Source organism: Nansenia antarctica, assembly GCF_963989245.1.
Source record: "Nansenia antarctica genome assembly, chromosome: 5".
In the NCBI taxonomy this organism is placed as follows: domain Eukaryota; kingdom Metazoa; phylum Chordata; class Actinopteri; order Argentiniformes; family Microstomatidae; genus Nansenia; species Nansenia antarctica.
In genome coordinates, this window is record NC_137690.1 from 20,359,360 (window position 1) to 20,376,686 (window position 17,327).

The 17,327-nt window shown below is 42.3% G+C and overlaps 1 protein-coding gene across 1 annotated transcript; it reads right to left on the reverse strand.

Annotated features, from left to right (window-relative positions):
• Window positions 1-208: 208 nt before the first annotated feature.
• On the reverse strand, window positions 209-3,321 carry tmem230b (transmembrane protein 230b). The gene is made up of 3 exons (XM_080533072.1): window positions 2,893-3,321; window positions 1,680-1,802; window positions 209-1,556 (listed from the first exon to the last, which is right to left on the reverse strand). The coding sequence occupies exons 1-3, from the start codon at window positions 2,986-2,988 to the stop codon at window positions 1,416-1,418; spliced, it is 360 nt and encodes a 119-aa protein (XP_080389198.1). The 5' UTR covers window positions 2,989-3,321; the 3' UTR covers window positions 209-1,415.
• Between the last annotated feature and the right edge of the window lie 14,006 nt (window positions 3,322-17,327).

Here is a 17,327-nt window from a genome sequence, read left to right on the forward strand (position 1 = left end):
CTCAGACAAAGCGCCTTTTCGTGGGAACGAGCGACGTAAACTATGGGACGTATTGGGGTCCCTTACAAAAGACAAACGCTCCGCGGTGGAGCACGTTGGAACAATGACAATAGGCATATCCCCCTCAATTATAAAAATGAAATAACACTGGTCCAGTTTAATATTGATGTTTTTATTTAGTCCCTATACATTCTAGTACATCCTTTTATCTATTTATAATTTTTCACCCAAAAATCCATGTGCAACACTGAAGCTATAAAAAAAAATATAAACGGAGTTCTCCCTCAAATAGAAAGCATACAGGTCTGGGGTGGGGTAAACTGATCTAAGATCTGCATTTAATAAACTACCTGGATTTAAAACAGCCAACGGCTGCACATGTGTTCCGATACAGGCTTCAAGTACCCAATCAACACACAATTGATCGTTAATAAATCATGTTTTGTTTATTAGCTTTTTATGTGTGTCATTTTTGACATTCAGACAATGTCAATAGAGGTGTGTATAACACTGAGTTGTTGTTTTTTTCCAAAGAAGCAAACTTTTATAATCCACAAGAGGGCATGAGTTGACCCAAACTGAATGACAATCATTAGAATTGAGGTAGGCTGATCAGACTGGGGCAGGTAGGTACCATGTAACTATTCAAAAGTGAAACTGAAGGTTGGAGATACAGTTTGTGTTTGAGCTAGTGCACAACCAGTAGACTACAGAATCATAAACGCTAATCAATTTCATAATTGAGCACATTCCTTAGTCCATGCAAGTGACAACACTATCAGTTAAAAAGGATATCAAACAATTTGAACATAAGATTGTTGCGTAACATTGTTGCTGTTCTAACTTAATTAACTTTACAGGCTAAGCACACCATATGGAGATCAAAGGATTGGCATTAATTACATAAGTTACACCGACACTTCTGGAAAGAGCAAGTGACATTTCAACCGAAAAAAAAGTGCAAATTTGATAAACTAGCCATCACATTTCAAACATTATGCCTTCAGCAACAATGTCATGCAATAATCAGGTTGTTCAATCAGCATAGAATGAATGTCCTTACATTGTACAGTATTGCACTGCATGTACAAATATACAAATTAATTTAGAAATACTTTGAAAAACTGACTCTAAATGGAAACTGCTATAACCTGAAAAAAAATAAACCTGGGATAACATTTCATTGTTTAATTAACTGGTCAACAACAAATACAACTTGCTTAGGAATGAAATGTGAAACATATTTGTTGTTCATAGAAGTCAGTCCATGGCGGCATTTTAGTCAATGAAAAAAAGAAAGCAGATAATCCATGATAAACATTAGCATCAAAGGTCGTCTGCTTTAGGAGTAATCTGGGTGCAAGGAGTTGGCAACATGAGAAAGAGACTGGAACCAAAGCTAACATAGGAGTGGCTCAGTCATCAAAGTCTGGGATATCATCATAGGAGTAACCACGGTAGCCCTTAGATGCATAGTAAGCTATCCGCAGGTGATAAAATCCAGGCAGGAAAACCAAGATTCCAATGATAAGAACAGGCACAGTTCTATCCCGATGCTAAAATGGGTAAGAAAAACACAAATCAAGTCACACAGTACAACAAAGACGTTGAGGAGAAAAACTCAATATCCATCTGGTTCTCATAGTGTCAAGGTGGGCTCGGTTACCCTTCAAACTCACCGTGACTCCAAAGTATCCTGCCAAGAGGAGGGCCCCAATGGTGATTAGCAGAGAGCCAATCAAGAAGAGGACGGTGGCCAGGGCAATGGCTTTGTATGGAACTTTTGGTGGGCTCCTTTTGAACTGTGGGATAGAAGAGAAACTTAAGTGCTTATCAATTCATATTTGTATTTTTTTAAATCTCCATGATCTCCAGCAGCTAAAGCATGGGCTATTAACAGACAGTTTACAAAACTGATGTTAATTGTCATGAAGTCCCAGAAGCAAACATCTTACTTGGATTTCACAAAATGGGGTCTTTAATTACACTAGCAACAACATTGTATCAACATGTTACATTACATTTTTAACATTTTAGACATTTAGCAGACATTGAGCAGTTCATGTTGAAATTTGTTTAAATGAACATGTTTAAAATGCAAAAATGTCATCAACAAATGACTCAATACGTTGAATTGAGTCCATCTTAATGCAAGGATCATAGTTTATGTAATTTTGGAATTTGTCTTTGTTTTTATAGGGCCTCTGATTTACATAGGAATCAATTACACACTGTAGATTCGGATGCCACTACCAACTCAGCAAATGTAATCATTTTCTCTTGATCCTGACAAACTCCCCAGTCCCTGGCGGTGACAAACATATCCATAACATGATGTAGCTACCACTATTCTTCACATGAGAGATGCTGCAGAAACTGCATTGCATGTGTTAGATTTGCACTAACAACCTAATGCTTTGTAGTAAACCAAATAAACACATTTCCAGCCACTTTCTTTGCTGTATCACTTGAATTCATTATTGCAATTATGGATGTGAGATATGAGATTTTCCATTAAGGGATTCTTTTTGGCCACTTGGTTATAGACCAATTTTGTAGAGTGACTGAGCTGATGTCCCATCGACTGAATTCCAAAATTACATAAACACATAAAATATATGAATTCCAAAATGACATGAACGATTATCCTTGCATTAAGATGGACTCAATTCAATGTACTGCTGATTAAATGTTTGCAAAATGTCAATAACTGGACAAATGTAGGTGTTCTAAAACATTTGACCGCTAGTGTATAAATAACTAACTACAATGTTAATAATACAATGTTTCTACAGTAATTAGATTACAATGTTACTAGAAATTGTATGTAATGTTAAGAGTTAGCCTACCCAAAGTAGGATTCTATCTTGTCTGTCTATTAGGCCCTCTTACCTGTAAATCAATGTAGCCGTCATCATCCTTAGCTAATCTGGAGTACCTGACGTTACTGTTAGGAGCTCCGTTTGTTACAGTGTTGCGAGTTGGCATCTTTAGCAGGTGGAAACAGATGTATCAGACGGACTTGCAGACAGTATTATGTTAAACCATTGTTTGCAGTTGTGGCATAGTATCATTCCGAGGATGTATGACAGTGACGATTTGCACAGCTTGCTGCTTGCGGCTAATGTTCGTTCGCGTGGACAGTTACTCAGAATACAGTCTCTTAACTCACTGTAATTACTGAAATCAGTAGACCCATTCGAGTGCAAACGCGAATAACAGAAATATGAATAGTGCCTCTAAAAGACAACAAGCATTACGATTATGTTCCCGACAAAATGTGTATTCTGTTCTCTGCTCGTGGATGCGTAATCTCTTCCGTGTTTGTTTTCCCAGTGTAACGCCTGCGCGAGATTATTTTTAACTGGCCATAAACTAGCCTACTTAATAATGCCCTAGACCCTAGTTTAGATTGATTTCACAATGTGGCATGCACATTAAGGGAATAAATAATCGAGACATTACAAGTTGATCCTGCATTTGAAGGAACATTTTTGTTGAATGCCTATTATGCACAATCATTGTAGTCCTGAAGTACAATTGCCACAGAGTGGCGCTGTCGTATCACACTCAAACACAGGCAGGCCTATGTCCTGTTCGACAAACCGATGTCGCCTTTTTGACTGTTTACCAAAAGATGCAGGTGCCTGCCTATCAAGGGGATGACGTGTGTTCATTACCTAGCCTTCTACCTGGTCAAACCAACAGAGGCCGACTACTACTGTTGTTGAAAAGCTCTCAGGCCTCAAGCTATTTCACAACCCACTATCATCTCTTGTTGAAGTGTAAGTAAAAGTAAGTACATCTTCAGAAATAACAATAATAAATGAAAGGGATCAAAACGTTTCCATGTATTTTTCTATTTGATCAGTGCATGGGTATGCACATTTGAGTTGAGTCTGAATCAGAATCAGAATCGCTTTTATTACTTACTTTAGTACACAAGAGTAAAATTGTCAATATTGTCATTGCAACATTCAGATACAACACAATAATAATAAGTAAGTAAGTAAAAAAAAAAGTAACCCTACATTGATAAATGAAGTAATAAAGTGATGGATTTTACAGTGGTTTCAGTGCAAAATGCTGTGCAGAGTACGATGATAAGAAATGCAATATAATACAATACCGTACAATAGTAAATTAGCCCAATTGTGTACAAGTAGCCTAATCCAGTAGTGTGCAGTAGTTATGATACTGTAATATTGTAAATGTTTATAGTGTGCGTGGGGTTGCTTGGGGGGTGGCAGTCTTTTGTATTCTTTCAGTGTATTTCTCCAGGAGCCTGATTGTTTGGGGCAAATAGCTGTTTGTCAGCCTCTGGGTTTGAACCCAGAGGCTTTGGTAGAGTTTCCCCGACGGAAGTAATAATTTAATTAATAATAATTTTGCCATTTAGCAGACGCTTTTAATCCAAAGCGACTTACAATTACGAATTACAGGGACATTCCCCCTGGAGTAACTGAGGGCTAAGTGCCTTACTCAAGGACACACTAGTAGTGGTGTGGTTTCAGGCGGGATTTGAACTCACAACCTTGCAATCACAAGTCCAACTCACTATCCACTAGACCACCACTACCCACGTAGTAGTAGTAGTAGCACAAACGTTTTCTGAGTGGAGTAGCTGGGGTCCCTAATAATCCTGAGAGCCTTTCTGACACACCAGTCCTTGTAGGTGTCATGGATGGAGGGAAGCTCACATCCACTGATCTTCTCAGCTGTCCGCACTATCCTTTGCAGTGCTTTGCGGTTTTGGGCAGTGCAGTTCCCGTACCAGGCAATGATGCATCCTGTCAGGATGCTCTCGGGTGTGCTCTTGCAGAAGGCCCCTAGGATTTTAGGCCCTAAGCTAAACTTTTTCAGCCGCCTGAGATGGAAGAGGTGACGTTGTGCTTTTTTCACCACCTGGTTGGTGTGTTCATCCCAGGTGAGGTCGTTGGTGATGTGAACGCCCAGTAACATGATCCTCCACAGCAGACCAATTGATGGTGATGGGGTCTTGTGCCTGCCTCTTCTTCCTGAATTCCACCACCAGGACCGTGGTCTTGTCAGCGTTGAGAACAAGATTATTGACCTGGCTGCACTGAGCCAGGCGGTCGCAGACGTCACTTCTGTAGGCCGTCTCGTCGCCATTGGTGATCAGGCCAATCATGGTCATGTCATCGCCGAACTTGATAACCGTGTTGGAGCCACGCAGTCATGGGTGTACAGAGAGTAGAGGAGGGGGCTTAGTACACAGCCTTGGGGGGCTCCTGTGTTGATGGTCAGAGGGGCGGAGATCTTAGAGCCCATCGTCACCACTTGTTTATGGTCCGAGAGGAAATCCAGGATCCAGTTGTCCACGCAGTCCACGCACATGTACACACACACACACACACACACACACACACACACACACACACACACACACACACACACTAAAGCTCCTCACTAAACCACCACAGGCTTTTCATGTGATAATGTTTTCTAAGTCTCAAAACATGAAATAAAGACATGCAGACAAGCCCATACATAGAGATTTTCCATTATATTCTCCCTTATATTCATCTCTTGCTTAACTTACATTATGTCAGTTTCACTATGTGTGAAAGCGTGTGAGCAGCTGGTTGTGAGCAAGGTGGCATGAATTATTTTGTGCACTTTATTGTCCTCCCTCTGGTCATGCTCAGCAATAACCTGGATGGCAAACAGAGCATTGGGTGGGGGTTGCTATTGACTCACAAAATAATAACACTGCCTGACTTTTTCCTTGCAATAAATAATAAATAAATAAATAATTGATACGGTTGGGGCTGAAACAGGGAGATTACCTTCCCTCCCAGTGTATAATTCACAGTACCCTGTCTGGTCATAGACACATACAGAGAGTTCCCTGTAGGCATAGGAGTCTGATAGCAACCTCCTAGCCCCCCGGAATGCAGTGAAGCAGTGATGTGAAAGCTCTGCCAGGGTCACACAGGGCATTCATTGAGAAAATGTTCTAGATTATGAATAATATTGTGGTGAAATGTGTTTCAGGGAGTCACAACAGGATGATGTTTTTATATCTCACCAAACCTGTGTGCAGCTGCTGTGATAAATGTTGCTTTAGAACTTCCTGCCAGGCAAGGAGTCTCATGAATCTTTCCACTACACCTTTCCACCATGGTGCATTCTCCACATGCAGCTATTTGCATTGCCATTATAAGTCTCTAGTAACATATGCAAAGGCTAATGCAATCTTGTTTCTTGTTTCTTTAGGCTTAATATTCTCAATATGTTGTTTTACAATGTGTGATTTGAAGTCTGCATTGTGTAACTGGCCTCAATAAGCATTCAAATCTTTGTAGCTGCTAGTGAATAGACTCTGAGGATACATGGATACGTCCAAGGACAATGACCGGAGTTGGCAACGCAAAGGTCGCAGAACGAGACTGACTATGAACTCGGGTGCGACCTCTGTGTCCGAACCGTGATCCCAAACAATTAACTTGAGAGCAGTCTTACCTCAAGAACATTGATGATATTTATTGACCATGAAGTGTCTTCTTCAACCAAGTACTTTATTGTATGTTTTCGATTTTCTGCTAAATCTCATCAGAGACAGAGTTTTTGATTGACGACAAAAGTGTGGCCCCTAACCCTAACCCTAACCTTAACCCTAGCGGTTGTGGCCCTAAGCAACCGCATAGACTGCTTATGCCAGCAGCTGGACCTGGCTTTAGGGATAATGCAAGAGGGTGGGATCCTAGGAGGAACCAGGAAAGACTGGCCAGATTCACGTGAAGTGCTTTTGGAGACGCTCTCTCGCTCTCTGTTTAACGTTTGTTAACTTTAAATAGCCTCACCGCCGTCATAGTTCGGCTAGCATCTCTGTGGTCTAGTCATTAGCAAATGTAATGTAAAAAACAAGATAATGTTTGTGAATACATGGATTGCTTTAGAAATAATATTTAAACATTATTATAATTAATATATTAAAAACTACAGTTACAGTTTCCTCTCTGGATATTACTATACAGATCTAATAGCACAATATATGGCTAGCATTGACAGCAACCAGGGGGAATACATCATTGACTAGGATTTGGTGTAAAGGTATGAAGATACAGTATGTGTGATAGTATTATGCTCTAGGTTGAGCTCCTCTATGTTTTAGGGGATGAACATTGATTTCAGTCATCACATACTCTCTAATTGTAGACAGTACAATAGATCATAGGGAAATATGAGAACCCGTAATGGACATTAGATTTAGTTTTCTCAGCAGTGTAACTCTTATGTGTGGAATAAAGCCCTAAATCAATCAAAAGTTAGTTTGTTCAGATCTAAAATACTTTTATCCTTGGTCTTAAGGAGATTTAGTTCATTGTCATGTTATATAGTAACCAGCATATTGTGTGTGTGTGTGTGTGTGTGTGTGTGTGTGTGTGTGTGTGTGTGTGTGTGCTCGCGCACGTGCGTGCGTGATTGTGCGTGCGAGGTAGGATGTCGTTTTTCCATTAGAGATGAAATGATCCAACAATTGCATTGCATTGTAAACATATTGTTGAATTAGGTTTGAACAGGTTTTACATTAGCCTACATAATGCACTCTTCACACACATTTTTGGGACATTGTGTGTGTGTTTGTGTTTTGTGTGGTAAGCAGTCAGCAGCTTATGCCCATGACCCAGGGGTGTGCAGCAAGAGAGCAGCAGCTCAGGGCCAAAATTAGAGTCCTGTTCAGGGCAGAGATCTATCATCTGAAATGATTAAGCCTGACTTCATTACAGCAATTCAGATAGTGCCATGAATGGCTGCCGGCTGCAGGCCTACCCATTACACCACTTGAACATCATGCAGTCTCCCAGTCTACTTTCACTTCAAATACACAGCGCTACAGAAATCAATCGATGTGGCATTTGAGTGGCTGACTAGTACTCTGCTCAGTTGTTCAGTTTTTGCACACAACATGTTTTTTAAATGTATTCCTTAACATTCATCATGTTGAATTGGATATGTCTGAAAAATATTTGGTACAAAATCGACATAAAGGACATTCTCCCGGCGCCTCCATCTGTCTCTCCCTGTGAGTCTTGAACTCTGCCACTGATGCATCAACAAGCATGCTATGTCTTCCTATGCATCTGAGGGGAGTCTCAAAAACAAGCGAGACATGTTTGTGTGTGGGTGGAGAATTGGCTGGTTCTCTATATGGATTCATCCTTGTTTTAAAAAGATGACTAAGGCTCTCACCTTCCTGTGGGAATGTGAAGACTCTGGAAGCTATGAGTGGTTGAAGGCTGATATCTGTGTACACAAGACAAATCATAGATTTAGCAAACTCATTCAGGATAACAAGGTTTCTTATAACATGCTGATGACACACACATTTATGTAGCCATTTCTCAAGATGATCTTGCACCAATAGACTCCCTTATGGATGTGTCAGAGTTTTTTTTTTTTTTTTTTTTTACAATTAAATAAAGACAAGTCTCAGTATTATCTTTGGAGCCAAAAAGAAGAGGCTAGTGGTTGCTGTACACCTAATATCCTGCTCCATACAATGTAAAGGTCAGGTTAGAAATCTCAGTGTCATTTTAGACTCAGACTGAAGTTTTAACTCCCACATTAAGTCAACAGCAAAAACAGCATCTTATAATCTCAATAATATAGCGAGAATTAGGGGTTATATATATGTCCAAGCAGGATCTTGCTTAATCACACTTTTATATCTGGCAGGTTAGACTGCTGCAATGGTCTTTTTTCAGCACTCTCCAAACAGGCACTTGGACAATTACAACTTATTCAAAATGCTGCTGCAAGAGTCCTGACTAAAACTAGGAAGTTTGATCACATTTCTCCCATTCTTAGACCATTACACTGGCTCCTGGTATCTCACAGTATATATTTTAAAATCATGCTTCTGGTCTACAAATCCCTAAATGGTGTAGAGCCTAAATAAATCTCAACTATACTAGTGCCTTATGAACCTGCTAAATCCCTAAGATCATCTGAGGCTGGCCTTTTAACAGTTCCTAGAGTGAGCACCACATGTGGTGAGGCAGCATTTGCTCACTATGCAGTGAAACTGTCACTAGACATTAGGTCAGCTCCATCTGTATCAATCTTTTAAAATATGCTGAAGACTTTTATGTTCTGTTCGGCTTTTAATTGAATGTATTTTAACGAGTTTTATTTGTTTTATTTAATGCTTTTAAACCTGAACATTTTAAATTGTTACTGTATCTTACTTCGTTTGTTCGGTTTTTAATTTTACTGAATTTTATATGTTGACTCATTTTATTTTTCACTTATTAATTGTTATGTTCATGTAAAGTACTATGAGTATACATTAAGATGTATGAATGTGCTATAGAAATAAATGTGCCTTGCCTTGCCATGAGTGAGTGAGTGAGTGAGTGAGAGACTGAGTGAGAGAGAGAGTGAGGCGCCACAGTGGATGGACGGAGGGAGACACCTAGGGATTGCACTGGAAAGTGTGACCCTGTCTGTAACTAGTAAATGTGACAATAGCTGGTGAAACCGGGAACAAGTCACCAACATCAAAATGTTCAGACTTTTATTCTGAAAAATGTAAATACATTTCTGTGTTGTTGAAAATCAATGGCACACTCGCTAGTCAAGCCAAAACATTGCAATGCTATGGATTCGGTGAGTAATCCCTACTACTCTACATTAACTAGGTAGTGGGGATTATTCACAGAATCCATTGCATTTGTAAAGAATAAAAATCTGAACGGCCCGTCGGTTGGTGATTTGTTCCTTAGTTAGTTTAGTTTATTAGTTTATTATATCGAGGACAATCCTAATACATGAACCATATAAAATACAGTAAAAAAGGCAGCGTTAGCCTAGTCGGCTAATTTTCAGCTGAAGTCCCCGGCCAGTTGCAACATGGCATCCTGAAAAGTAACGTCATTAGTTAAAATAAAACATTTAAATATTCTAAGAACACGTGGCTGAGACAAGGTACCCCAACATCACACTTGACAAAAAACACACGTAAGCAAGCTGAGGTGATTGAAGGGGCTACAACAAACACCACATACACACTTATGGGGGCAGCGACATTTTAAGCACATAGAAGCCACAGGACAATTACAGGCCACACAACATTAAGCACTTACAAACAGCAATACATTAAACAAAACAAAACATACAAAAAAAGGCATTATGGGGAGGCAGCACAGAGAGGGATTAATGAGGACAAGTATAGTTCTGTGTCAGCCAGGCTTTCATGTGTGTTGTGAAGGTGGAGTAAGTATGTATGTCTTTGAGTTGGTTGGGTAGTGAGTTCCAGTTTTCTATTGCTATCACTGAGAAGGATTGCTTACTGAAGGTGCTTTTCCTGAATGGAACTATAAGGTCGCCACGAGAGGTGCTTCTGGTGGGCCGTAAGCTGTGGTCACGCTGGTTTATGAAAGAGTTAAGCGGGGGAGGAGCTTTGTTATGCAGAATTTTATGGATGAGACAGATGTTTTTGTATTTGATGGTGTCTTCCCAGCTAAGGTATTTACATTTGTCTAGGATGGTACAGTAGTGTGTGCTGTTGGGATTCTGGTCCATGACCTTAAGGGTCCGCTTGTATAGGGTGTCTAATGGCTTTAGGGAAGTGCTGTATGCATGGCCCCAGCTTGTCAAACAATATGTGAGGTGCGACATAATTGATGCGTCCATGTATAGTCTGGCAGCACTCATGGTCAGCTGGTTTCACCAGCTGCTGTCACAAATGTCACAGTGTCACTTTATGTTTGTCCTACCATTCCAAAATACAATCCTATGCCTCTAACCCTTGTACATTCTTCTCCATATTTTCCACACTCCTCAACCCACCTCCTCGCACCAACACTGCTAACACCCTTCCCAGATCCTCTGGACTCCACTCGGCCTCTGGCTTATCATCTTTTCCCCCCTCTCCCCTTATGATATTCTAAAACTGATCCCTTCTAAGATTGGGCTTCCACCTGCCCTCTCGATCCCATCCCCTCCCCTCTTCAATCCATTTCCAATGACCTCCTTCCTTTCTTTACCACCGTAATCAACTCCTCCCTGATCCACAGGATCTGTCCCGGCTGCCTTCAAGACAGAGTCATGCCTCTTCTTAAGAAACCAACACTTGGGTCAAGACCAAGTACATAAACCAATCCAGCTTTAAGGCTGGTCACTCTACTGAGACTGCTCTCCTTGCAGTCACAGAGGCTCTCCACTCTGCTCAAGCTTCCTCCTTCACCTCTGTTCTCATTCTCCTGGACCCGTCTGCTGCCTTCGACAGTAAACCACCCGATCTTTCTCTCCACCCTCTAAGAACTGGGCATTTCTGACTCTGCACTCTCCTGGTTTGCTTCCTACCTGGCTAATCGCTCCTACCAGGTGACTTGGAGAGGATCGCTGTCCTCTCCACGAGCCCTCGCCACTGGGGTCCCCCAGGGCTCTGTTCTAGAGCCCTTACTGTTCTCCCTATATACCAAGTCTCTTGGCTCTGTAATGAGTTCTCCTACCACAGCTACGCGGACGACACTCAACTCTTCCTGTCTTTCCCCCCCTCAGACCTACATGCGGCAACACGTGTCTGCATGTCTTGCTGACATTTCTGCATGGATGACTGAGCTACTCTTCCTCCCCGGGAAAGCCTGCCCTCTCCAAGACTTCTCCATCACAGAGAGGTCTTGTGATGGAGAAAACTCTACTGTAACCTCTTCCCAGACAGCCAAGAACCTTGGAGTGATCCTTGACAACCATTTATCGATAAATGCCAACATTTGTGTGAATGTTAAGGCAGAATATCTACCTCAATTACATACAGTAGAATGTTTCTGACTGTCTCATGGAATTTATTTCAACAACTTCAGAACTCAGTAGTCTGCCCTATTGCATGGATGGCTCGGCCAGATAATTGTTATTCTGACAGGCCTTTTACTGATGAAGCTTGACATGATGCAAACTCAGGAGAGAGAGAGAGAGAGAGAGAGAGAGAGAGAGAGAGAGAGAGAAAGAGAGAGAAAGAGAGAGAGAGAGAGAGAGAGAGAGAGAGAGAGAGAGAGAGAGAGAGAGAGAGAGGAGAGAGAGACAGACAGAGATATAGATTTTTCGCTCATAACACAATAGTCCTAAATATATCTGGCATCATACAATGAATATTTCCCCAATTTTAAAAGCAAGTGCAAGTATGAATGAATGAATGAATGAATGGTCTTTATTGTCATTAATACAGTACAGGTACCATACAACGAAATTTAGGAGGGGGGGCTCCCCTGGTGCTTGGAAAAATTACTAAAAACAAGAGAGCCAAGGGTAAAACAAAAAAGAGAAAAAGAGCTGGTTGACATAAATAAGGCTATGTACACTATCTACTATACTATACTACTATACTATACAATAAAACACTGTGCTGTACACTATGCTATGCTATAAATATCCTAACTTTTTCCTATATCTGAACCTTATGTACACATGGGTTGTCATATTGCACATAATATTTGTTGCACATTCATTAAAGTGTCGCAGTTAGCAGGTTTAGAATGTTCACAGTTGTATTACAATATTGCACTTATGTTTACAATCTAGTAGCTGCCATCAAATTGTGTAGATTGTCCAGGGCCTAGAACCTAGGTCTTTGCTGTGTTCAGGGCCTGAATAGCCCTAGGGTAGAAGCTGAGCTTCAGTCTGTTTGTCCGTGCGAATATGGTCCTGAACCGCCTGCCTGAGCGCAGCCTAACAAAGTGTTAGTTCCCAGGGTGGGATGGGTCCCTGGAGATCTTGGAGGCCTTCCTGAGGCAGCGTGTGTTGTAAACAACACAACAAGTACACAATAAAACATCTGTTTATCAAATCAATCATTATTTCTGAAATTGTTAATTTTCACTAATGATACTTCCCTAGGCAGGAAGCAGCAGGTACTGGGAGGCGGTTTGTTGGTTATCTCTGCTCAAACTGCCATTGGGGGTGAGAGAGGATGCTCAAAGGTCTGCTATGACAGCATCCTAAAGGCTTCCTTTGATTCATTGTGGAGTGTTTATCAGGTCAACGAAAACAACAAAGTATGAGCAAAATATTGAGCCCAATAGTTGGAAAGTAGGGAGGGAAGGGGGAAACGGGGGAAACAAGAGAAAAGAGAGAGAGAGAGAGAGAGAGAGAGAGAGAGAGAGAGAGAGAGAGCTGAACTGAGAGAGTCCAGGACACCATATTGATACAGTACTGTAGAATAGTCTCTTCATTAGCCAGAGATGGTCAGATGGTCTTTAAGGATTTACCCACAGGAGGCAGGTAACAATCATCTTAGTGTGTGTGTGTGTGTGTGTGTGTGTGTGTGTGTGTGTGTGTGTGTGTGTGTGTGTGTGTGTGTGTGTGTGTGTGTGTGTGCGTGCGTGCGTGCGTGCGTGTGTGTGTGTGCGTGCGAGGTAGGATGTCGTTTCCATTAGAGATGAAATTATCCAACTATTGCATTGCATTGTAAACATATTGTTGAATTAGGTTTGAACAGGTTTTACATTAGCCTACATAATGCACTCTTCACACACATTTTTGGGACATTGACCTTTCAGTGATTTAGTTCAGGTAAGCAGACGTTTTTGTCTCGTACATATCTTCGTCTTCGGTTACATTCTTCTTGACCCATGTCATGTGATTCATGACTTTCGGAAAACGAAAACGTTCTGTAGAAATATAGCTGATACTGATGATGTGAGAACAAGAGAAATGAGGTGGAAACAAGAGGAGGGGGTGTGTGTGTGTCGCGACGACGGGGATATGACTCATTTCCTATAGGCATCATCTCTGTGGAGTTAATGCTTCTAAAGAGCAGCACTTATATTGCGGGATCTCAGTGCTTTCCATGGGCAGGGCACTTGGCTATCAAGATTAAATCACTTCAGATACCGGAGCACATCTCAAAAGCCCGCAGTCATTACGGTTGACAATACTTTTGTTCCCACCTGGTTTTCCTGCTCCGTAAAATGCTTGAGATGTGTTGTTATATTCGGTTCGAAAGGTAACGAGGGTAAAGTCAGGTGAGTTATACCGGTAAAATTGTTTAATTGTAGGCCTAATTAACTGTCTATTTTAAATGCGGTTAAATGTAAGTCATTAAGGAATAGATTAATTTCAGTCTTTGATCTTGCATGTCTTTTGCTTAATTTGATGAACACTATATACTGCGCTGGAAAGGGCTGGAGATAGTCTTTATTTACATCCATGTGTGACAAATGAGATATACTCAGCCACTCGAGTTGACCACTTCTTTTCTAATTGATCATGTCTGTAGTCATTTTCGATTGCATTTCACAACTATGGGCACTTTTAGCTAATATGTTGTGAAGGAGGCTCTATCATTTCTAATGGTAAACTTAAATAGTTATTTGCCTCCCCAATAAGATGTATTTTGCGCGGTGACTGTGAAATGGATGATGGAACAAGTAAACTCTAGTATTTTAGCCTATATAACGCCGCAAATGTACTTCATTAATTCCCTAAGAGCAGTAGGCTACGAATAATCGGTGAATGATGTTATCATTAGGCTGCGTTCGTAAATTCGCTCTGAGAGCGCCGGAGCGCACACTGGGTTCAACGTCCCTATTTCATTCATTCATTCTTTTTTTTTTTTTCTTTCTTTCTTTCTTTCTTTCTTTTCTTTGTTCAGAGGAAATATAACGTATCTTTCTAATGTACTGCATACCTTCCGGTATTTTTCCAAGACGAGGGTGTATTTTACTCAATGGTAATTGCATTAAAACAATGCATTAATTGGTAGTAAAAGACGCCGTAGCTATTGGTCAGAGAATACCACCGCAAGAATGTGATAACTGTTCATTAAAGTAGACCAGTAATAGTGAAACTCGGACCGAATTAATGTCGCTCCAGGGCCACTCATGACTGCAGAATCAAGGACCCCAATTGAAATAAGCCAGTGGCTTTCTTGGGTTTTTATCCTGTTAGTTGACCTTGTATGTAATATGTACTTTCATGTACCTACTTCTGCAAATCTTCTAATAAAGTTTTCAATCAATCAATCAATCAATCAGTTAGACGGACAGTGTCAGGCTCAATGCGATGCGTTCATGTTATCTGCAAATAATGACGGCAGGATTTGAGTATGGGTAGGCCTATGGTATGGTGTTCATTTTGGCATTTCAAGAGAATGCCTGCGTATATCATTGTGCACACAGTTCCAAACATTTCCGCCCGGCCCTGGGGGGAAGGGGGGGGGGGGGAGAGAGAGGGAGAGAGAGAGAGAGCCCTGCGTATTTGTATACAAAGTTCTACGTTGCAGGGTAGTGGAGGAATGGCAATGCTCTCATGGGTGAAGATCATGCAACTGTCACATTTGATTATTATGGAGGAATGAAACCAAAACATGCAGTCTTGTTGTCTTTGCTTCCCCCTGCTTTAGTGGTTGGGAATCAGATAACAGTGTTCGTAAGCACCATTTAACCACCACGGGGGATGTCAATCTGAACTTAATAGTGTGATAATGGAGGAAAGGACTGTAGCGAAGACAGTAGGAGAGGACAGTAGGAGAGGACAGTAGGGGAGGACAGTAGAGGAGGACAGTAGAGGAGGACAATAGAGGAGGACAGTAGAGGACAGTAGGAGAGGACAGTAGGAGAGGACAGTAGGGACAGTAGGAGAGGAGGGTGGGGGAGGACAGTAGGAGAGGACAGTAAGGTAGGAGAGTGGGAGAGGACAGTAGGAGAGGACAGTAGGGACAGTAGGAGAGGAGAGTAGGAGAGGACAGTAAGGGAGGAGAGTAGGAGAGGAGAGTAAGGGAGGACAGTAGGAGAGGAGAGTAAGGGAGGAGAGTAGGAGAGGAGAGTAAGGGAGGACAGTAAGGGAGGACAGTAGGAGAGGACAGTAGGAGAGGACAGTAGGAGAGGACAGTAGGAGAGGAGAGTAAGGGAGGAGAGTAGGAGAGGACAGTAGGAGAGGAGAGTAGGAGAGGACAGTAAGGAGAGGACAGTAAGGAAGGACAGTAGGAGAGGAGAGTAGGAGAGGACAGTAGGAGAGGACAGTAGGAGAGGAGAGTAAGGAGAGGACAGTAGGAGAGGACAGTAAGGAAGGACAGTAGGAGAGGACAGTAGGAGAGGACAGTAGGAGAGGACAGTAGGAGAGGACAGTAGGAGAGGACAGTAGGAGAGGAGAGTAGGAGAGGACAGTAAGGGAGGACAGTAGGAGAGGACAGTAGGAGAGGACAGTAGGAGAGGACAGTAGGAGAGGAGAGTAAGGAGAGGACAGTAAGGAAGGACAGTAGGAGAGGACAGTAGGAGAGGACAGTAGGAGAGGAGAGTAGGAGAGGAGAGTAAGGAGAGGACAGTAAGGAAGGACAGTAGGAGAGGAGAGTAGGAGAGGACAGTAGGAGAGGACAGTAGGAGAGGACAGTAGGAGAGGAGAGTAGGAGAGGACAGTAGGAGAGGACAGTAGGAGAGGACAGTAGGAGAGGACAGTAGGAGAGGACAGTAGGAGAGGACAGTAGGAGAGGAGAGTAGGAGAGGACAGTAGGAGAGGACAGTAGGAGAGGAGAGTAGGAGAGGACAGTAAGGGAGGACAGTAGGAGAGGACAGTAGGAGAGGACAGTAGGAGAGGACAGTAGGAGAGGACAGTAGGAGAGGACAGTAGGAGAGGACAGTAAGGGAGGACAGTAGGAGAGGAGAGTAGGAGAGGACAGTAGGAGAGGACAGTAGGAGAGGACAGTAGGAGAGGAGAGTAGGAGAGGACAGTAGGAGAGGACAGTAAGGGAGGACAGTAGGAGAGGACAGTAGGAGAGGACAGTAAGGGAGGACAGTAGGAGAGGAGAGTAGGAGAGGACAGTAGGAGAGGACAGTAAGGGAGGACAGTAGGAGAGGACAGTAGGAGAGGACAGTAAGGGAGGACAGTAGGAGAGGAGAGTAGGAGAGGACAGTAGGAGAGGACAGTAGGAGAGGACAGTAGGAGAGGACAGTAGGAGAGGACAGTAGGAGAGGAGAGTAGGAGAGGACAGTAGGAGAGGAGAGTAGGAGAGGACAGTAGGAGAGGACAGTAGGAGAGGACAGTAGGAGAGGACAGTAGGAGAGGACAGTAGGAGAGGAGAGTAGGAGAGGACAGTAGGAGAGGAGAGTAGGAGAGGACAGTAGGAGAGGACAGTAGGAGAGGACAGTAGGAGAGGAGAGTAGGAGAGGACAGTAGGAGAGGAGAGTAGGAGAGGACAGTAAGGGAGGACAGTAGGAGAGGACAGTAGGAGAGGACAGTAGGAGAGGACAGTAGGAGAGGACAGTAGGAGATTAGATAAATGCTTACTCATGTGCCACCCAGAAAAGCCAGAAAAGCCTTTCAGTATTCTTATGTCACCATTAAACCTTCTCTCTAATCTTTAA